General features: G+C 38.7%; 1 protein-coding gene across 6 annotated transcripts; it reads right to left on the bottom strand.

The window, feature by feature from the left end:
- Positions 1 to 57: 57 nt before the first annotated feature.
- LOC104612134 (uncharacterized) lies at positions 58 to 14933 on the bottom strand. Of its 6 annotated transcripts, none has more exons than XM_010279455.3 (6): positions 14560 to 14933; positions 2248 to 2445; positions 1404 to 2004; positions 1191 to 1265; positions 647 to 819; positions 58 to 575 (listed from the first exon to the last, which is right to left on the bottom strand). In XM_010279455.3, the coding sequence occupies exons 2-6, from the start codon at positions 2347 to 2349 to the stop codon at positions 372 to 374; spliced, it is 1155 nt and encodes a 384-aa protein (XP_010277757.1). In that variant the 5' UTR covers positions 2350 to 2445; positions 14560 to 14933; the 3' UTR covers positions 58 to 371. The 6 variants fall into 6 exon arrangements, with proteins under 6 accessions (XP_010277757.1, XP_088751112.1, XP_010277752.1 ...); XM_088894986.1 differs by having other exon boundaries at positions 14429 to 14580; XM_010279450.3 differs by having other exon boundaries at positions 1191 to 2004; positions 14560 to 14931.
- Between the last annotated feature and the right edge of the window lie 7891 nt (positions 14934 to 22824).

The raw sequence follows: 22824 nt of genomic DNA, 5'->3' as shown, positions 1-22824 counted from the left end.
CCAACAACAAGAATACCACCAGCAGAAAATGCTTAGGACAACAAGTGCAAGTATCACTTGAGGATAAAGCTCATGATCAACTTTCATAATCAGAAAAAAGTGAAACATAAATACAACATCGTGCGTTCTGAATGAGTATTTCATAAGGTGGTTACCTCAAAGGACAGGTAATCATTTCATGGAAGACCTTTTCTAATCCATCACCAATGAGTTTTCACTCCTCTGCCTACCTCATTTTGAGTTTTATATATTTATATTTAAAGACAGCACCATAGCCGCAATTATTGATGTAGAAATAGCAACATCCCCACCTTGACCAGGTCAGAGAACCAGTAGTGTTGCATCGTTATTCACATAGTACTTCTCATTATCTACAGAAGTTCCCACTCAGAATCACATAAATCGGTGGATGGCAAAGTTTTTAAATCCAAGTCCCTGGTGAGATTGGATAGTGTAGAACATTCTGCTCTTTGTTGGTTGGTTGGTGTATGGTCTTCGTAACAGATAGCCAGCTGCTCATATTCCTTCTTCTTCCCTGACCTCATCTTTGAAGCAAAGGCATCACAGATTTTTTTCTGGTAAACAACATTTGCAGTTAATAATTGTATGTGCTAGAGAGAGAGAGAGAGAGAGAGAGAGAGAGAACCTTGTATGATCTGTGCTTGCTGGCTCTCGGAGAAACAAAGCAAATTTCATTGCTATCCACCACTACACAACTTTCGTCAAGCCTTCTATTATCAAATGCTGTGTCCATCTCTGTGCCTGGGTCAGTAACAGAATTTTCCTCTGCCACATCCACACTTTGGCCACCCGAATTCCCTGTATCAGTCCCCGGCATCAGTCAATATGTGATTTAACATTGAAGATATATTATGTCTTACAAGAAGGCAATGGATTAATATTAAACCACGTTAACTCCACTGGTTAGAATAATTAAGACAAAGGGACACGCACAACAAGAGGGAAAAGCTGAAAAGTATCTATTTCTTTGGCATGCATTTTAATTTCAAAGCCTTTGCATTACAATCATTACAGTATTCATGCCCATCCCCAGAAGATCCCATCAAAAATAATTTACTGCATTCTACGAAACTAAAACACTATTTGCCAATGAAGGTAACACACAGATATGCATATACACAAAAGTAAACATGGAAAGAATCACCATAGGTAAACATGGAAATAATCACCATTTGATTCCACAAGTAGAATCCTTCTGGAAGGGATTGGTACAATGTCTGCCAAGTCCTTCTGACAGGAGATAACTGGAAAACTCAAATCAGAAGATGGAGCATTTGAAATATCAGGACAATGCCAAGTCACATCTGAAGAATCAATATGAATTGCTTTTGAGGCAGAATTATGTCGTGCAATTTCAACTGAAGATGGTTCGGTGAGCATACCACATGCCTTCTCGTGGTTTTCATTGGCAACTCTACTAAATAGCGACATTCCACTCAGATCTCCTAAGGAAGCAATCACCTCGGACTGTGACTCCTTTACAGGATTTTCAATGATACCAATGCTTGACTTCTTGCACATGGCAACGTCATCATTATTACCCTGTTCAAACGACCAACCAGCATCTGCTCTTTTGATGGGATCCACAGAGGATTGAGGGGGCAAAGGATTTACATCACAGTTTCCATCAAACAATGATGTATGACTCAAACCTTTCCCCTCAAGAGCAACTACCACCGACTCCTCCTTAGGGGCAGATTGCCTCTCCATTTTGGGATCTTCTAAACTAACATCATCTAACTTCTTAAGGGTCATCAACTCCTTGAGCACAGATTGTTTCTCCCTTATAGGGTCCTTCAAACTATCTTCTTTTGACTTGCTATGGATCTCATCATCAGCATTTTGTTTCATATCTAAGTCATTTCCACCTTTCACAGGATCTTCAGTTGATGGAGGGTGTAAATCTTGCATTACTTCTGCACAAAATTTTTTAACACTTACTCCAACAGATTCGACCTGATCTTCCACAAATTGTAATGCTTCCTGCCCAGAAAAGGAATCCAACCAAGTCAAACCTACCAATTCAATAGTCCATATTATGACATGTGTACACACATAACACACCCACAAAGACATACAAAGCATGAGTTACTGCATTTATTGAATTAAAGAAAAAAAAAACTCACGTCAAAGAACATGGATAAACTCATAAAAGAAAAGCCATTTGACCACATACATGGAAGCAGGAATGCAAGGAAGGAAAGAGGGAAAAAAAAGCAAATATACCTGAGTTATAATACCTTCGACCTCCATGCATATAGCTTCAACCCTCTGGTATATGTTCCCAACCCAGGTTATTCCTTTACAATTCAAATCCATATTGAACATAATACACCTGTGAAATAGGCAGGCTTTGAACTTTACCCACTTTCTTTGGGTGATGAGAAGGGAGAGTGCTCACTCCAAGCTGGCAATACACCTTACCTAGAGACATTCAGATTTCAGAAGTTCAGTCAATTGCATAAAATGGGGATCCATTCATTTACCTGTACTATCTAGTCAAGAGATGAAGAAATAAGATGTGAAATAACCAAGATAGATGCCTGTCAAACAAATTCTCTATCAGTCAGTTAATAAAAAGGACCATGCAAGATCTAAAAATAAGCAAGATGGAAATCCTCTAAAAAAACTTTGGACATACTCCATTTAATACCCCCATTAGTAATAGAAGACGCCCAAGCACAGAATAAATTCATTCACTGCAACAAATCTAAGGGGTATAATTGTTCATAAAGCATAACTATTACGGCTAGAAACCCTGGTGTGCACTAAGTAGGACTCTTGGATCTGGTTATAATAGCTCATAGATGAACTCTAAACATCTAAATGATAGGTATAATCTACAGAAGTGTTAGGACCCTTTGCTCTTGAGTCATGCTAAAGGATCCTATAGTTATATTCAGTAGATGAGAAAATATTCATCTTACAAGGAAAGGTTAAGCTACTTAAGGACATTGATGGGACATCTTAAACATATATTTGAGTACATCAGCATACATAAGAAACAACTTGACCATCCACTGCTGTCGTTTTTCTTTTCTTTTTTTTTTTTTGAGGGGGATCAACAACTGTTGGTGATTTGACTAATGACAAAAAAAATGTAACCTCATTGCCAAAAAAATGGAAACAGAGGACCAATAAAACAGGATACAACTCAGCCTAGAGCTACTCCAAGAAAATCTTACACTATTAACATTAACACATTGTGTTACAATTCAATCCCTTATCCTGTGTGGTGTCCCCCATGCCAAAACATCTTTTGCAGTCCAATGTGTAGCTAATGCATCAGCGAGGCTATTAGCAGAATTAAGGAAAGGTTTCATTAAATAATGAGCAGAAATACAACATACAAGTCAGGCTAGAACAACCCAGAAAAAAGCTAAAGCATTAAACCACAACCCAAAACACTTGATCCCTTGAGACCCCTTGCTTAGCAAAGGAACCAGCCAATCCATTAGCTGATCTGTTAATCCATCTAAAGATTGCCACAATATCCTTAGCAATACATTCAATCTCCCTTAAGGCATGCCTGTGAGGCCATACTTGATACTCCTAGACCATACTGTTCAGCCAAGCCAATTGGACAGGAGAAAATAGCCAAAATCAAATCATTGTCATCCCCGATTACTCCCCCAACTCCTGATGGGCCTAGGTTGCCTTGTGAGCTCCCATCAAAGTTCAATTTCACCCTATTATTACTAGGAGGCTGCCATTCTTCATAATTCCTTTACAATCATCCATGGTAACAACTAAAATTATGGGTAAAACAAATTCAAAAGGTAGCACTCAAGATTATTCAAAGTCTATTTTTTTGGATAGTAAAATAAAAATTCATTAAAATAAAAGAGAGAATACGACCAAAGTCATACAACAGGGAAATCAGACAACAAACCACCCAACTCATTTAAACAAACCCGCCCATATACAACAAATCCATATATTACCACTCTCTGACCCCCATTACAAATAAAGAACCAATCTCCCCCCACCAATTTGCAACCCAATTTTAAAAATCACTCATCCACATCCTCCAACTCGTCAACGTGGCTACTGTTAGCATGAACAGGATCACTGTGCTTTTCTTTTTTTCCCATTCCAAAAAACTCTTCTAGTGATCTCCTTGCCACCTAAGGACAAACCCAACAATTTGCTGATTTGAACCTCCTTATTGACAATTTTTTCCAAATCCACTCTTTTGTCTTCTAAATTCAAATTGTCAAGGTTTGCAGTCACTGCCTTTATTTTCATCCTTGTGCCTTCAGCCTCCTCCTCTCCAACCAAACTAAACCTTATCTCCCCTGATTCCACCACTTCATTCACTTGAATCCTAAAGTCCAACTCTTTGTTAAAATCATTGCTTAAATTCTGTCTATCGTCCTAAATCTCCTTACCAACAACCGGTTGAATCCTATATACAGCATTTAACCCTTTTGTTTTGTATAACCTCTTATACTTGTTGCTAGGACCCACTCCAACAAGACCATCTTTAAGACATGAAAAAACCTTTGTTACATTGACAAGATGCAACTTATTCGAGCTTCTAGACTTCTTCAAGGGTGCCGTCTTCAGCAAAAGCAACTGTCATAGCCTCATACCTCCTCTAACCAAGTTCAAAACCAATCCTCCCAACTACCACTTCAAAAAACAATTCAGACTTATCCTTACCCTTGGCTTCCTGAAAAGAATCCCCCACCCCAGATTCTGAGTTTACATGATTAGAGCTCACCTCAACTATGGGAACCCCTTCATGACCACAGTCAAAGGAATCACTTGACACCACATCTGTAACAACCCCCACAACTACACTCAAGTCTGCCTCAAAAATGACTTCCGCCACACTTAAGCTAACAACTCCAGACCCCACAATGGCACCAACACGACTCAGAGAGAAGTAATCAGAGGACAAAATTGAAACTGGATTTGAACTAGTTGACTCCTGGACATCTCTGATGAGCACCTCAACAATCAGCCATATCATGAGTTCCTTTCTTTGCAACAAACGCCACCTTCTCCACTCTTACTTCCGCCCTACTTGTGATGCCAACACCAGGCCTAACTGCAGCATCACTACTACACTAAGATGTTGAAGGATGAGCAACAGTCAGGTTCACCTCCAAAATTGAAGCATCTCTTTTCTTTTCCTTAATAAGGTGGTCCCCACTCAAATGTCTTTCCTCCCTAAAACCCAAAATCATCTGTTCGCCTTCTTCTCTCAAAAGCCTCCCACCCAATTCTTCAATTTACTTCCCCCTGCATTCTTGTATTCTACGTATCCCTCACAAATCCTCGCCACCTTAATTTCTTCCCCTCAATTTCCACCTTTCCCTCCAATCCAATCACCTTCAGGAAATTACCACAAGACTTCTATCAGTATTCTAGCCATGTCCATCTTCTCCCAAGTCCTATTTTTATCATCGAACTTCAAGACTCGAGGCATTGAGAGGGATACCCACCACCCCTAACCACAAAACATTCCTAACTTCATTGATTGCGCCTGCTGCCAAAAACCTCCAATTTGGCCTAAGATCACACTCCCTGTCTTTAGTTTTCTCTCACTCCAAGACCCACTCTGCACACTCTGTTATGGAACATGAATAAAAACAGACCTCCATTTTACTTCCTAACTCCCAATACTCTCATCTTTCCCCACTCAAACAATGCCCTAGATTCAACCTTCTCAACCTCAAACTCAGTTCCTATGACCTGCCAACCAGACTTGCCTGTAGCACCCTTCATCCACTTCAACATCCTCCTGACCTGACACAAATAACCTCAAACTTGCTTCTCCATCAACATGAACCAACACCCGACCACAACTCACAATATGTTATTACATTTATGTTCATGCATAAAGGGTGGAAATATTCTAGCTGTCTTCACAGAAACATGAAATCAAAGTTAAGGTGGACAAGTGCTCACATACATACATACATACATATAGATATATGTAAAGTTCATGAAATCCATATTGCATTTTGGCATGATTGGTTTGATAAACAGTAAACCATTTCCTAAATGTCATGAAGTGCTCTCTCCATAAGCCATTTCTTTATTTGCACCCCCCTCCATTTAATTATTACATCATCTAACCCTTATACCAACTACATTGGATCCGCTACTCAACATGAAGCCTATTTTTCCATTCTATTCTGTTTAATGCCATATCCATTGTTAAATTATGAGCAATTACATTATTACATATCGTCTTTTAATGACTTTTAGGCCCCTGTACATACAGGGCTTATGACACCTTGCTTTGCTCTCTTAAACAATTTGGACATGCTTGGGAAACAAAGATGAGGGCTTAGGCCAATGGACAAGCCTGTGATCTATAGACAGGGAATATGGGTCCTAGTCCCACCATGGATCATAAGGTTGTTTTAAATCTATGTTACCCAGATACAACAGGACATGGCTGCAGAAGATGTTAGATATTAAATTCACTAATTATCTAAGTGTCTAATTTGATACAGCAGTGACCCATGCGGACATATCCAGGGTATCATACTTGTAATCCTATTTTCCACCTAAAAATGTTTCTAAAGGAAAAAAGCCAACTCATGAAGCATCATGTTGACTTACAACATGCGTGGGGAAGGGGCGGGGGGCAGCTTACAATTGTGTAGGTTGTACTGAAGATACTCTAGCCAAATGTAGTTTTCTCTTCATCATATATTCTTGTTTAGCTTTTCCTTGCCACCTTCCCATCCTGTTGCATCCTCATAAGGTATCCTTTCTTTTATATCTTGATCTTCCATCATATAGCATCCTGCCCTTGTTGATTAAAAGAAGAAAAAAAAACCATGACAACCATGTGTAGATATTGGCTTAGAGGTTGTGTGGGTTGTACTGTAGAGACTCTACCTAAATGTAGTTTTCTTTTCATCAAATATTCTTCTGTAGCTTGCCCTGCCACTCTCTCATTTGTTCCATCTTCATAGGATATCCTTTCTTTCATGTTTTCTATCCACTTAGAATCAACAATAGCTTATCTCTCACCTTACTTTCATTAGTTTATTTGATATGCCAATTTGGGACTTTTTATTTAATCAAGAGAATTCTGGATAAAAAATAATGTATGACACAGGATGAAATGGTTAGAAAGTTCACAGAAAGGATAAGTGACATGTAAAACCACAGATTAAATAAATTTTCTGTAAGTTAATTTACTAAAATATTTTCAGTTTATGATCTAAACAAAAAATGGAGGCTTCGTGGAGAATGAAGAGAGGCTTCGTGAGGGTAGAGACTTCATGGAGAAAGCAAAATGGAGCTCTTCCCTGAGGGTAGAGGCTAAAGATCTTCTCTTTGAAGAAATATGGATCAAAGGAAGACTGAGTCTGAAAATAAGAGAACAGAAGATGGCCACGGTTCTTGTGGAAGGCTCAGAGATGATTGACTGGGTGAAAGAGTTTGTTTCTGATGCAGCAGATAAAGGGAAGCAGATAAAATGGAAAGAAAATTTCTCAGAGACAGGTAGGAGGTTTGTGATGGAGAACAAGAGGATGCAAAAGGTGCAGTCATATCTCTTACTGAATATTTCTCTCAAGTAAATGGTTTGTTTCCCTCAAGGGAAGAATGGTCGAGGATGGATAGGGATAGGTGGTATACTAACAAATTTCCTAAATAGAAGGAAGCTGGAGAAAAAAGAGTTGATGGAAATTGATGAAAGTGAACAAAGACCAGTAGTTAGCAGCCAGATCCTGTGTAAGGAAGAGGAACCAAAAAAGAAATTCTTGGCCATGGCAAACAATAGTAGGAATCCTTCCTTGGTAGCAGATGGGACAACAGGAAAATGGGGAAGAATGCTAGTAATTGAGGCCAGAGTTGGTGACAGACTGGTGGAGAACTGCTGAAGTTCAAACTGGGGCTAAGGAGTACCTTTATTTTAACTCCGTTTGATCTTGCTAAGGCAGTTCTGAACCCTCTTGAAAACCAGGTAAATGTTAAAGCCTTATGTACCCAAAATGCTCTGGGGACCTTCTCAGTCTTTAAGTGGTCTTCATCTTCCAATTCAAAAGTATTTTCAGTGGAAGATAATGTTACTGTTTGAGTGATTGGTTTGCCTTTCCATCTCTGAAATCAAGAGACAGCAAACTCAATTGCTTTGTTGTGTGGAGCTCGCCTTGATGGTGTATTTTGGGGTGACCTGCGAAGTGCAGCCATTCTACTGGGTGGAGTAAAACCAGAAGATATACCAAGGAAGGTGACATAGCTGTGGATGGATTGTTTTCACCAGTCTGGTTAGTGTCTTCCATTGAAGCTACCCTTTGGAGGGAAGCCAGGCAGGAGGAAGATGAAAAGGTGGAGGAAATGGAGCTATGTGGCAGATTGGAGTTGGTTAAAAAGAAGAGAAAAGGAAATTTCACCAAAATGGAAACACAACCTTTACGCAGCCCAAAAGATTTTGGTCAGGAGATAAGTAGAAAACGTGTGATACAAGATAAGGGTATGACAACAGGACTTTAGATCAGGTAGTTGCTTCTGGCGCCAAGCAAGATATTTTGAATGGCTTAAGTGAGGGGAAGGGCCCGTTGGTAGTACAAATTGAACCACAGAATGGGGGAGGTAAACCATCGGGTCAGGCTGGGGTCTTGTTAGAATCAGGAAACCTGATGGTGGCTGACCCAAATCTAAGTTAAGTGGGCCAAAATTAATTGACCCAGGACTTAATTTGGCACGTGAGGACTTAAAGGAGCACGTGACAGGGGGAGCACCTCAGGTAGACAGAAAACAAGGTGTACCATCGTCTTCCTTGAGCTCCTCCTTTTGCTCGAACAGCTCTGCAAAGGTGTCCAGCTCCTTACAGTGGATCCCATCGAAGAAGCTGGCTCGATCTGCACAGGATCACCGTAATCCGAGGTGTGTGAAGTGCAGTGAGCTACACGACTTAGTTTTGGACATGTCGACAAATGACAAAGAATTTTCTGATTCGGATTCAGAATCTGGAGAAACCATCAGCCTGGGAAGTATTGATCTCCAAAAACCAAAAAAAAAAGAAATATCATGGAAGAGGGAAGCGTAAACAATGAACTTTTATTTTCAGAGGAGGAAGTGGATCCGCAAGATTTTGTCAATGACAAACAGCTGGGGAATCTGAGTCTCAATGGTGGCGAACAGATATCTTCCATTCCAAGAATTCCGCACAAAAAACAGATGGTGTTGGAAACACTTGCAGAAGTCTAGCAGATTACATCTCCGCCAATAAACGAGTCTACTCCATTTGCACAGCCTATTCAGTACATTGGGCCAGAGAGACAGAAATCAGAACTTGCGCCTTACCTAAGGTTTCACGTAGAGGGAAAGACTAGTGAGGTACCTTTGACTGTAGGGGGTGAAAAAGTCTTGGTTGAACCTAGTTTACCTCCACAGCTGAGTCAAGAACAAGGAATGGGTCTGGTCTTGACTTCAAGAGTTGATACCCAACATCTGGTCCCATTGCAATCACTACAACTACCTTCAGGTAAGCCTGTCCATTTGTTTTTAGATACTAATCTGGGTTCTGTGCCTGTAACAGATATCCTGGAATCTCAACTAGACCAACCAAGTGGCAGCAGGGGAGTGATGAATGATAGTGCTGGAAGTCAAAATGAGAAGGGGGATTGTTTGACAGAAAGGAAACAGGAGGAACTGGAACGGATTTGGCAGCAGATTTGTACACTGTTGGAGGAATATAAATAGAAAGAGGAAATGATTGAGCTATCAAGAAAAACCTAAATCAGACGCAAGCCCCAACAGATTGGGGCAGGAAACAGGAAATAAAGGGCTGTCTAGGATGTTGTGGGTGATAAGGGTAGGAAAAAGAGGTCTGAAGTAGAGAGACTAATTTTGGACATTGAATGGGATATCGAATTCAGTGGAAGAGGGGAAAGGAAAAAGGCTTCTAGTATGAGGAAGCCATCATGACTAGTATGAGGAAGTTCAATGACTTCATTAACTCTTATGAGTTACGAGAGCTTCCTTTACTATAAGCTATCTTCACTTGGTCCAACTTCCAAGAAAACCCAACTTGTTCAAAGCTTGATAGGTTTCTTTTTAATGAGGGTTGGGAGAGCCATTGGAAAGGCTTGGTGGCTAAGGACTTACCTAGGGTCACCTCTGACCATTGCCCCATAGAAGTAGGACAAGAGCCTCTTGGAAATGGACCTAGACCATTCAGGTTTAAGAATATGTGGTTAACACATCTAGATTTCTTGTCTAAGGTTAAGGAATGGTGGAGTGAAGAGATGAGGGGAGTGAAATGGAATGGGGTTAGATTCCACAAAAAAATTAAAAAGGTTGAGAGGAAAAATAAAAGAATGGAATAGGGATCAATTTGGAAGAGTGGAGGAAGCAAAAGCTAGACTACTAACTCAAATTGAGGATTTAGATGCAAAAGAGTCCCAAAGGATGATGGTAAGAAAGGGGATGGTTAGAAAGAAGATCGAGGAAGAGGAAATTAAACAAGCTATCATTTCTATGGATAGAGCTAAGGCACCGGGTCCAAATGTTTACAATGGCATTTTATCAAGACTGTTGGGACATAATCAAAGAAGATTTAACTGGAGCCATTAGAGAAATAGAGAATTTGAGAATAAACATATTGTGAATCCTGGAATCGATGCCACTTTTCTAGCTCTAGTTCCTAAAACGACTAATGCCAAACACTCCAAAGATTTTCGGCCAATCAGCTTGGTGACTAGCATCTATAAGATTTTGGCAAAAGTGCTCTCTAGGAGGACCAAAGCAGTTCTCCCTTCTCTCATTAGCCAAGCACAAGGAACCTTTATACAGGATAGACAACTCATAAATTAGATCCTCATTGCAAATGAGAGTGTGGAAGAGATGAGAAGATCTGGCAGAAAAGGTTTTACTTGCAAATTGGACTTGGAAAAGGCTTATGGACTAGTGGATTGGAGTTTCTTGTTGGAGGTGTTAAGAAGGTATGGATTTGGGGACAAATGGTGTAATTGGATAAGTGGATGTTTAAATTCATGTCACTATTCAGTCTTGGTGAATGGAGTGGTTTAAGGACTTCTTTCTAGCCAATAGAGGCTTAAGACAAGGTGACCCACTTTCTCCTTTTTCCTCTTTACACTTGTTGTTGATGTTCTTAGCAAATTGATCTCCAAAGCAGATGAGGAGGGCCAAATAAAGGGTTGGAGAATAGGGAGGAGAGGCATTCCAATAACTAACCTTAGTTTGCTGATGATATTGTTATTTTCTGCGAAGGGAATGATTTAAGCAAGGTGGACAACCTTAAGATAATAAGAGCCTTTGAGCTTGCCCCCAACTTGAGGATAAACTTTGATAAATGTTGTGTGGTTGGAGTAAATATGGAGGATTGGGAGATGGAATCCATTGCAAAGTGTTTAGGTTGCAACACCTCTTCTTGGCCTTTGACCTACTTAGGTCTCCCCTTAGGAGCTAACCCTAAAGAAAGTAGTTTTTGAGCCCCTATTGTAGAGAAATTTGATAAATGCTTAGTAGCCTGGAAAAAGAATTACATTACAATAGGGGATAGGGTGACTTTGATTAGGGCCACAATTGCCAACCTTCCAACCTACTTCCTTTCGGTTTTTAGGATTCCCTCAAGGGAGGCTAAGAAATTGGAGAAGGTAATGAGGGACTATCTGTGGGAACCGGAAGAGGTGAAAAAGAACCATCTGGTTAGATGGAAGATAGTTAATAAACCTAAGGAAGAAGGGGGCCTAGGGATAGGGAACATAGTATAGAAGAATGAAGCCCTCCTAGGGAAGTAGTTATGGAGATGGCCGAGAGAGAGGGAGAGAGAGAGAGAGAGAGGGAGAGAGAGAGAGAGAGAGAGAGAGAGAGAGAGAGATTATGGCATGAGGTGGTGTCAAGTATTCATGGCTACAGAGTAAATGGTTGGGATGCCGGGATATCTCATCGAGCTACCCTTACAACACCTTGGAAGGCTATTCGGTTTTGGAAGAATGTTTGGGTGGGTAATCAACCCCTCAAAGATCAATTCCCCTTGCTTTATTCTCTCCCCCTTCACAAAAATGAGCCAATTGCAAATTTTCTTGTGAACCCATTCATTCCCATGTCTTTAAACTGGGCCTTTGGATTTCGTAGGGGATTAAGGGATAGTGAGTTGATTTGTGCCATCAAGCTACTTCATTTACTTGAGTCAGTTTGTTTGGACCCCACATCTTCTGATCAAAGAGTTTGGACTCTTCTTCCAAAAGGTACCTTTACTTGTTCTTCTTTTCTAAAATCCCTCAATTCCAACCCCAATTCCCAAGTGTTCCCCTTTAAAAAAGTTTGGGCACAACCTATTCCTCCAAAAATTGTTGTATTTCACTGGGAAATCTACTATGGGAAAATCAATACTTTGGAAAATTTGCAGAAAAAGAGACCCTTTCTTTGTCTTCCCGCAAACTGGTGTTCCTTGTGTAAGGCCCAGAAAGAGGACAGTTTCCATTTGTTGATCTCCTGCTCCTTTGCTACAGCCTTATGGAGTTGGAGCCTTAGTTTATTTGGAGGTAGGTGGTCTCCGCCATCTGATTTGAGTTTGTTATTCAACCCATCTTTTTTTGTATGGCACACTAGAAGAGGCAAGTTAATGTGGAAATGTATCAAGGCAGCCACCTTATGGACTCCTAGTCTTCTTAGAGGAGGAAAGGAGCTTGGATGAAGTGAAGGACTGTACTCCAACAAGAACAATACATTGGCTGAAAACCTTGGATATATTTGTTGATTTCTCTTTTGATGACCTATGGAGGAATTGGTTAGTAATAGCTAATACTTCTACAAAGAAGACTAGAAGTTTGTTAGAATGGGATCCGCCTCCAGAAGGTGTGATCAAGTTAAATTTTGATGGGAGCAGCCAAGGTAACCCTAGGCCTTCAGGTATAGGGGGTGTCCTGAGGAATAAGGTTAGTAACATCATCTCCTTATACTCAGGACTAGTGGGAGTGGGGGACTCTACAAGGGCAGAAATACTAGCTGTTGTAGAAGGAATTCAGATTGCGAACCAGCTTGGGGTGGAACATCTCCCAGTTGAAGGGGACTTTCAGGTGGTAACAAGGTGGCTTCTAAACCTAGATGCTACCATTTGGGGCTACAAAGATCTCATAAAAAAAGTAAAGTGGTTAACCAATAATATGAGAGTTGAGGTAAAATGGGTAAGTAGGTCAGCTAATACTATGGTTGATTCTTTAGCCAAAGAGGGGGTTTCTAGGGAGGTTCTTTTTTGTGCTACATTGTGACTTGTTCTAGTATATTGGAAAGTTGTACTTAACTAGCTTGGAGAGGTTGCATCTCGTACTTCTCCTTGAGGACATTGTACTATTACCATTGCTGATTAATAAATTTCTTTCAATTATCAAAAAAATAAAATATTTTCAGTTTCTTTTTAAACAATCTTGGTCATCAAGGACAGGTGCAGAAGAAAAAACAAAATAAAGATTATAAAAGACATATGACACTAGAACAGAGTTGAAGAATAATTTCTTTATCCAAAAAAAAAAAGAACAAATTCCTTTTCACTAAAAGAGAATGATCTGAACACAAGTAGTATATCGGTAGTCTGATATTAAAACCACAAAGCATCAAGAAGAGAAAATGAAACAGGGAAGTTTCTTTTAGAAAATTGAATCTTTTAAATAATATTGATAAAAACTGACTTTTAAATAATAATATCCAGTTATCAATCTTTCTTCATAAGTTCTCAATTTTAATGCCTTTTTAAGTAAGAGCTTATATGATTCATTTCTTGAGTTGACTGCTGTTGCTGAATCATCATTCAGTTAGTTCCAAGTTCCCAACTATTTGAGGCTAAGTGGTGCAGTCACCGGTCGTAATGGAAAACATAGAAGACATCTCCCTAATGCCCCTTGAGTTGCACCAGAACCAGAAGGCATTGACACTGAAAATAGCACTCAGGCCTCAAGGGGGCACGAATGACTGGTATTAAGACAACAAATTTACGAACTCAAAACAGATAAATTATAACGCGTTTTCACCTCACAATCCAAATAAATAAAAGAAAACTCTTCTCAATTATTAAATGGACTGAGTTTATCCAAATTAAAATCTAAAACGACAAAAGCGATATCAATTTCTCAACAGTCAGCTCCAAGACCCTAATGCCTGTTGAATTTCAACATGCCTCCCACAATCGTTTCTGTAGTTGAACATAACAAACTGTAATTTGAACTGAGATGCTTAACCTAACTACTAGGGTTTTAGGGAAAGGAATTTAAACGATAGTCATTGTTAAGCTGCTCGTTGAATAAACACGACGACAATCAGAAACTTAAAGCACAACAGAAGCAAACCCCCTGCAACAAACCCCACCTCCCGAAACAGGCAAAGAGAAAAGAAAAACAAAAAGGAAATAGAAAAGAAAAGAAACAAAGTTGAACAACATATAAGATAATATGATCATGGAAACCCTCACCTCATCACTATTCAAACATAGCAAAACAAGCAACGGAAGCACAGACCCAGAAAACTAAATTCATCCATAAGCACAACCCAGAAAAGAAAATAACCAAAAGAAAAGCCGTCGATTGAAGTTGATCAACTTACAGGTTCTTGGGACGATAACCAGATACAGAGAAGAGCAAAGCAGAAGTTATCAAAGTATCGATAACTCCAAAGTAGAACGAAATCAGTTAACTTTCCAAGAAGCAGAATCCCCAGACAACAAACAGAAAGAAAAAACAAAAGGGAGAGGTCAAATTGTAAAGGGAGAGCGAGAGACGAGAAGGGAAGGAGAAACCAGGAATTAATGGAAATATAAACTTTTAAAAATCAGCCAAACAGCAGGGGCCCACAACAGTTTATGCGGCTCCCGCTAGAGTTTTAGTGCTAAGAGGAGACTGAAGAGATTATACCAACACCAACAAATGAGAATTGCTACCTGCTGCTGCGGCAAACCAGGCTTTTCTGTTTTAAGCTTTAGCTTACAAGCATGGATCACCCTTCTATAACGACTCCTTTTCTTATTCCCATAGAAAAATCGTTGCGTCACAACATGGTTGACACCTTTCGTGTTAACCCACAACTCCTTCTGCCTACGTGTCTGTGTGAGACGACGGGGACCCACTGATTGGAATCTGGTAAAGAGGTCATCCGATGATACGGACCGTATGACTGGAACCTAGAGAACAAGAACCGGATCCCACCATCCTGCAAATTTTTTGCATAAATAATTCGTTCAGCGATGAGTAATGATCCTACGTGTCAAGAGTTTGTATAGATGTAATGCGTGGCGTGCTGAATATCTTACATGGAGGAACGAAAGGCATCCACGTGTTCACAGTACTCCATTCTATGGGCTAGGAACCTAGCGCTGCTGATGATTTCTCTGAATATCTTTCGGGAATGTGCCCCACGGGCCGGAGACTTTGAGCCCCGTTCGGGGGGGGGGGTACTATCGTCAATACAACTTAGAAAAGAACAAAACAGCCGGATTAAGATAGGATACACAGTAAAGACATCCTAGGCCGTATAGAACTGTACTTCCCGTAGGCCTAGAGTCCAAAATCCAAACTTCAGAGACTAGAGAGAACGTTACGTCCGGTAATAGGGAATCTATTGATACAGGCTTCTGTGGACACCCCCTACCAATAGAATCTGACACCGCACATCTCACATATGACATGTCCCACTTTTGATGTGCGGTGTCAGATTTGTTGGTAGGGTATTGGAACATATCTTGTTAGCAGGAGATCCTAAATCTTTACACTGCGCGAGTCCGGATCAGAAGAGGATGATTCCCTTGGTAGCAGTGTAGCACCAAGCAACAAGGAACAACAACCACTCGAGGCCTTTCATGAGTCTCTGGTACGAGAACTTGGGATTACAATTCGAGAGAACAAATAGGCCTTGATCTTCTGTACAAGAGACACGTGGCTCATTTCAGCGAAGTTGTTGAATGATAATGGGCTAATTATTATTATTATTATTGTTATTTTTTCTTATAATAGGCGCCATAGATATTTATATAAATGGATGCAAGAAAAGGATGTTATGGCCTTATGGGTATGGGTATGGGCCCTGGCCTTTAGGGTTAGGCATCTTCCTTTGATGGGGTCCACCACGTGGGGTAGAAGGTTTCCGGATGAGCAACGAGTGGCCCATATCTGAGATGGAGACATGAAAATGGATATGGGACCCACCAAAAGAAGTTCTGGATTGGACATGTTCTAGTTTGGAAGCTAGGGACAGAAGCCAAGCATCAGCTATAGAAACTTTTTCTCAGTTCTACGACACCGTCCAAGCCCCATACGGCCCTAACTTTATTAGGGTATATATATATATATATATGATCAGGTCAGATATGGAATTAATGGATGCAGTTAAGTCCAAACACAGCCCAATTGGAAAGCTTTTTAGACTTCTAAGTTTAATGTGGAGTGGCTGTTACTTTAAATCCTCATTCATAAATCGGAGTAGGTAAATCGGTCAGCACAAGATTTTGCATTTATTTTTTAGTATTAGTGAGTCTTCCGAAAAGTAACCGAGTATATCAGTTGTTTGGATAAAGTAAATAACTTTTGTGCTATCAATAGAATTGCTAAGATATGATGGGACAATATTGTCTCATGAATAATGATATTTTTATAGATAATCTATAAACAGTTATTATTTAATTTTACCTGAAAATTAAGAAATATATTAATAATTAGATAAAAAAATATTTGTGGAGAATAAGTGCATTTACCTAAATAAATAACCTCCAAAAAAAAACAAATGAGACCTAACCCAATAAGAAATAAATGGAATGTGGATTTAGGAAACCTAATATAGTTATATGGTGGAGACATCCAATCTAATGAAGAGTTAGATCACCATCAATTCATTCCATTTCTTGACCTATCTTTTTTAATAAACAACAAATAAGTAAAAACATAAAAGTGGTTCTTTTTTTGTTAATTTAACTTGTTACTACCTAGCTCTAGCTACATGCTATGGTCTTCATTTAATAAATAGTACAGCAAAGAACCAAAAAAAAAAAAGAAAAAGAAAAAAGGTAAAATCAACTTAAGCCATTTCTACACAAAATGTGTAGTTTGAAACCCAACTTTGTTTGTGTTGGTACATTATCAAGATTCTTTCTCTTTGTAACTTTTATATGCTTAGGAAACTACAAAATACAAATCTTATGGAACGGCCCATACAAATCTTAAAATTCTCGTGAAATTTATAAATAAATGTTTTTTATGATACTTTTTGGTTCTATGTTACTAGAAAGACATTGGATGGTCAAATATAAACACTAAGGACCATGGATAATGTTGCTTCGGGGCTCTTGAGAGGAGATGAAGGTTGAGATCTTTCAGTAGGTGTTTGGCATTGGTACTGAGAATACTACACCGTTTTCTCATAAAAATGGTGTTAGGCATGTGTGAATTATAAGCACCATTTTCTCATTGGAGGCGGTACTGCCTGCCACATAGGCTGTTTTTTGGGAAAATAACATTGGTTTTTGTTTAGTACCAGTGTTATAGAATCATTGGTCATATTATCCGATGTCCAAAATGATGTCATATCATTGTACCACTGGCAGCAATGAGCTGTTTTTTGTGAAAACAATTGCTTCAAACCACATCATTGCTCAAAATAAGAGGCCGTTTTCTAAAACACTGCTTTTTCTGATGTGGTGTCGATGTGGCACCATTTTCTCAAAAAATGGCATTAATGCCAAACACCCACTCAATTTTTATACCAAAGAGTACAAATAGTACGTGGCACAGCTATTATTAGTTACACATGTTTTCATCACAATCATGGCAAAGCTATATCAAACGGTACAATATTTTTGTAAAAGGAAAACAATAAAACAGTTCAATATTTTTGTAAAGGGGAAACAATCAGTACTGAGGCATTGGCATGTAGAGGTGAGTGGTCTAGCCACTACGGTTTTAACACAAAGGCCATGGTTTTAGGATGATTGGCAAGAGAAATAGATTGTGTTTATCCAAGGAACTGGATAAATGTGTGGGTTTCTATTTCTTCCTCACTAAAAGGCCCTCACCCTCTTCACACCACATCGCAATCACACATCAAGAACATTTCCCATACATGTATGATTTCATTCCAGATGTTCCGTATACATAATTAGAAGTGTTATTAGGTGGGTGTGACTTTGTGAGGACTAGATATGTTCATGGGCTAGCCCGGCCTACTCTAAGTTAGGCTTGGAGCCTTGGACATGAATTTAGACCCATGGGCTCAGGCTTGGGCCCAAAATAACAGACCCAACATTTTTTGGGCCACGCTCATGCTTTCTCAAAAAAACTTCACCCAAGAGCGAGCCAACTTGATAATAAATAATATAACAAAAAATATATGTTTTATATAATTAAAATAAATAATATATTATTTTATTTGTTTTTCTTCTCTTTTTTTCAAGCTACAATGAGATTTTTATATTTTTGGGTTTTGAGGTCTTTTAATATAAATAAAACAGTTTTCTACTGGATAAAAAAAGAATAAAAACATTTTTTTCCCAATTTTCTAGCCAGGTTTTAGTTTTTACATGAGTGCCAAGCTCAGGTTCAACAACATGTCATCTTCAATTTGTAAGCAATGGTGCCCATTGGATCCCCAATAGCCAAATTTCCAATGTTACAAGTATCGACGCTTTTCAAACATTGAAAACACAAATAGCTCAAATCAATAAGGGTTGTAACTTGTTATACCTAAAAACGCTAAGGTGGCACTCATGTAGGATGTGTTTCATTGCAATGTGAATTTATTTGCATTGATGCAAAACCATGGTTGTGCATATTATTTTGGTGCAAATTATATTTTGTTTTTATTTCAAATCTTACGTTATATTATCCCATACATTTATACTAACATCGTTTTAAGATCTTAAAATTGCAACAGTATCTGCTTCAAAATGTCAACATCGTTTTAAGATCGACAATCTCCAGTGGGGATTGGCGAATACTTGGTTAAAACTTAGAAGAGATTCTCACGTGCATTTTACCACTCAGATCTTTCTTTGGTCGGTAGTCTTGCTATCAGAAACCACAAAGCTTGGTTTGCACATGTGAGGCTTGTTTGGAGGCTTGTAATGTTCCCGATGAGCAATTGCTGTAGATATTGAGAGCAGATCCAATGTCGAGCTCCCAAAAACCAACAAGCACAACATAAGCCATTGGTTTATTTTCTTCATGGGTGGTAATAGTAGTTGCTATTTACACAAGTGGTGAAGCTTCAAATCACCTTACATGCATATTATTTTTACAGAAGCAACAAAGCCATTTGACTGTGTTTAAACCATTTAGATCCGGATCAATCTAATAAATCCAGACCAAACCAATTCAATCAATGGCAGATTGGCTTGGACTAACCCATATCAGGTTTGTGCACAAGTTTGGGACCGAACCTGTTGGCCCAAAGCGGGTCAAGAAATAAATCAATCCAATATGGATTTGGGTTGTATTGCACATATATGAACCAAACCAAACGATCCATACTATGTCAGGTTCAGGCTGGCTAGTAGCCCCAAGGTGATCAGGTCTATTCATATTTAGACGAAGTTGAGCTGGTCCTAACTGGGGTCAAGTTGATTTGGATTTGTCCATTTTGGGTGAAGTGTGTTGGTTCAAGACAACTAATTTAGTCAATCATGAATAGAAAATTAATGCATTAATTACAAATTATTTCAATCAAATGAAGAACATTAAAAGAAAATGTCTAAGAAATTAATATTTGTATCTCTAGTGGTTAACCCAATGGTTATCCACAACCCAATCCAACCCAACCCATTTAAATTGATCCAATGGGTGATCAACCCACTTCCAACCCACCAAAGTAAATGGGCAGGATGGGTGAAAAATTGCCACCCTTGCATGGTACAAACATAAATAAACAAGAAAAAATAAAAAGCAGCAAGTTTTCTGAATTTTAAGATACATACAAAAAAACCCCAATGTTGTCCATTTCTATTCAAAGGAATAGGTTGTTTATATGGATGGTTGTCTATTCAAAAAAACCCCACTTCCAACCCATTAAAGGAGCGTGGGCTCTAACATACATTGCTATAGACTGATCTCAAACGTTGAGGAAAGAGAGAAGTTTAAAGAGAGCATAACACTAGCAAGATCCCAATTCCCAAATGCTGTTTTACGTTTAGCCACTCGCTAGTCGCTTCTTATGGTAAGTGGTACTCTACTGTAAAGTCACATCGACAACTTCAATTTCGAATCTCTTATCCAACCTCCAATTCCTCCGAAGGGCTTGCATGATAAATGATTTGTTGGAGCAGGAAGTCAAGACGCTAGTGAAACCTGTTGTCCCCGTGTTGTCCATCAAAGCAACATATATCTCCAGAAAGGTAAATTTACAAAACCTATGCCGACTGCTAACAACTAAAGATAGAGCAGGTAACTCCTCTCTACTTTTATGCTCATAAGACATGACCACCGAACCCTTCTCGATATATCTCCAAAGCTCAAGCACCTCTATAAACCACATCTTGACACTCATTTTCAGTTCTCGGAATGTATCCAAATAGATTGGGTGTTTTTTTTTGATAAAAACATAGATTGGTTATTAAGCATTTAAAAGCACAAGATTAGATAGCAAAAACGCATAGGTACGACATTAAACATTAAACAACACCAGGCGCAAGTTGTAACGGCAATCAATGACAGCATCGTCAGACATCAAAGACACAAGACAATCAAGTTTTATTACAAGGATCGATATCAAAATCCAATCTGATAATAATTAAACGCATGAGATAATGTACTTATTTTTGTTCGTATACGACGGTATACTGCTATACATAAAAGCAATGTTCCGCTATATCCAATGTACTAGTCAAGCTAGATTGGAAAACTTTATTATACAAATATCAAAGTCGGTTCATTATAAACAGTCATTTTTTTAATCATTTTTGGATTCATTTATATATTATAAAGTTAACAAGTACAAAATTTCAAAGTCCAATTCTGATCCACTCAAAGTAGAGCTGGCAATTGGATTGGTGGGTCGGATTCGGGTTGTGTCAAGACACTTCGGATTGATTTCGGGTTGGGCTGCAAATGCTAGACCCTAAACCCCATTGCAATTAAAACTGTCCACATCAGTGAGAAACACGAAACACATTGCTGAATTGAATCATTGTTTTTTATCACCTTAAAGATAAAAGGAATAACTGAGCTTATGCTTTCAGAATGGAAAAAAAGGAAAACATGTCATCCCAATAAAAAGAATTTAACCATTGAACCGGCAGCAACGTAGATTTTTCCTTGATAAAATCAAGGATCTATTAACTATCCATAGAGAGAGCCCCCCTTTGATCCTTTCGGAAAGCTTTTGTTACAACCAAGCGTCACTTCATGAAGGATTTCTGAGCTTCAGCTTTTGGGAAAGCAGCACAATATACAACAAAGAACATGTTTTGTGTGCTATTGTTTCAAAACCAATTTGTTTTCAAACGCAACAGTTTTGGTTAGTGTTTTCGAATTTCAAGTATCGTACAAGGAAAATAAATCACAACAAAGGAAAAACCCCTGATAACTGATGAGGTGAACCGTGAACAAAACCAACTCAAGCAATCCAATTGGGTTTACCGAAATGAAGATGAAAAGGTTCAATTAACGAGAACACTATACATGCCCAATTTCCCACTCCACGAGGATGGCATTACACATGAAATAATATGCTTTCCATGAAAATAGCCAACTAATTTAATTTTTCAAGCCCATGTGTATGCCAGTATGACACCAAATTAGAAAAACGACAAAAAGAATAAAAAAAATTGTTTGGGTATTTGAAGAATTTAAAGGAAAAAAGGAGGAAAAAAACAAACATAACAAATTTAACAAGAAACATGCCAGTATGCCACCAACAACCATTCCTGTTTACCAGATTCCCTTTAAAAGCATCCTATACCTGGCTGCCCATCCTGCCACTTCTCCCCTTTACTTCAATACTAGTTATTTGCTTTTCTTTAGTTTTAGTAATATCAAACCTCAACTAAGAGAGAGAAGCAGAACAAGAGAAATCACGACGGCATAACTAAATTACACTACGCTAGTAAAATCTTTTTGCTGATATAGTTAGAACACTACTACTACTAAATCACAAATTCTTCGTATAGAAGATTTCCCAGAAATAATTTGAACCATTTTGAACTCTCTCCTACACCTGCTCTAAAGAATATGCTTCTATCCCTGCACAAATCTCTTTGCCACCACCAATTCAAATTAGTATAGAATTTGCAGCAATTACCCAAACAGTACCAAAAACAACACCTTCCTTGAATATTATTGATGCACCCAACTAGAACCATCTAGGCAAAAACACTTCAACGAGAAAAACTATAAATAATAAATATCAAAATAAAAGTACGAAAATAACTACCAAGTTGACAAATTCTGATAAACAAGCTCCACTGCGGATGAAAATATCAACAATGATGCACTATGAAAGATTAAAACCCATGGCATGGAACCACAGATGGCAACGCAGACACAACTTCAACAGTCATCATCATCATCCAAGCCTTATCCCAACTATATGGGGTCGGCAACAACTTCAACAACATAATTAACAATAAAAAGTTAGAAATAGAAAATGAGTAGCATAACGCGCCAAATTAGTTGAATGTATTTACCATTGCATCAAACACCAAGTGTCCTCGTAAGGATCACCGACTACCAGGATCCTGATAATATTTCAAGAGTAATATCTAACAGTTAATAAAATAAGCAACAAAGATCTTTTGGCACCCAAATAGAAACCCACCATAATTGAATGCATGGCACCAACAATGCATATGTATCATCTCAGGGCAAAGAGCAAGCAACAAAAATTTCCAGGAGA

This window comes from Nelumbo nucifera, chromosome 1, assembly GCF_055504915.1.
Source record: "Nelumbo nucifera cultivar China Antique chromosome 1, China Antique-T2T, whole genome shotgun sequence".
Classification (NCBI taxonomy): Eukaryota; Viridiplantae; Streptophyta; class Magnoliopsida; order Proteales; family Nelumbonaceae; genus Nelumbo; species Nelumbo nucifera.
This window is presented reverse-complemented; position numbering and strand designations above follow the sequence as displayed.

Coding starts and splice junctions, on each gene's coding strand:
- LOC104612134 (XM_010279450.3), bottom strand. CDS start 2,349: ATGTTCAATATGGATTTGAATTGTAAAGGAATAACCTGGGTTGGGAAC. Junction 820..1,190: donor TCTACTTGTGGAATCAAATG/GTGATTATTTCC, acceptor GGACTGATACAG/GGAATTCGGGTGGCCAAAGT. Junction 576..646: donor GCAAGCACAGATCATACAAG/GTTCTCTCTCTC, acceptor GTTGTTTACCAG/AAAAAAATCTGTGATGCCTT.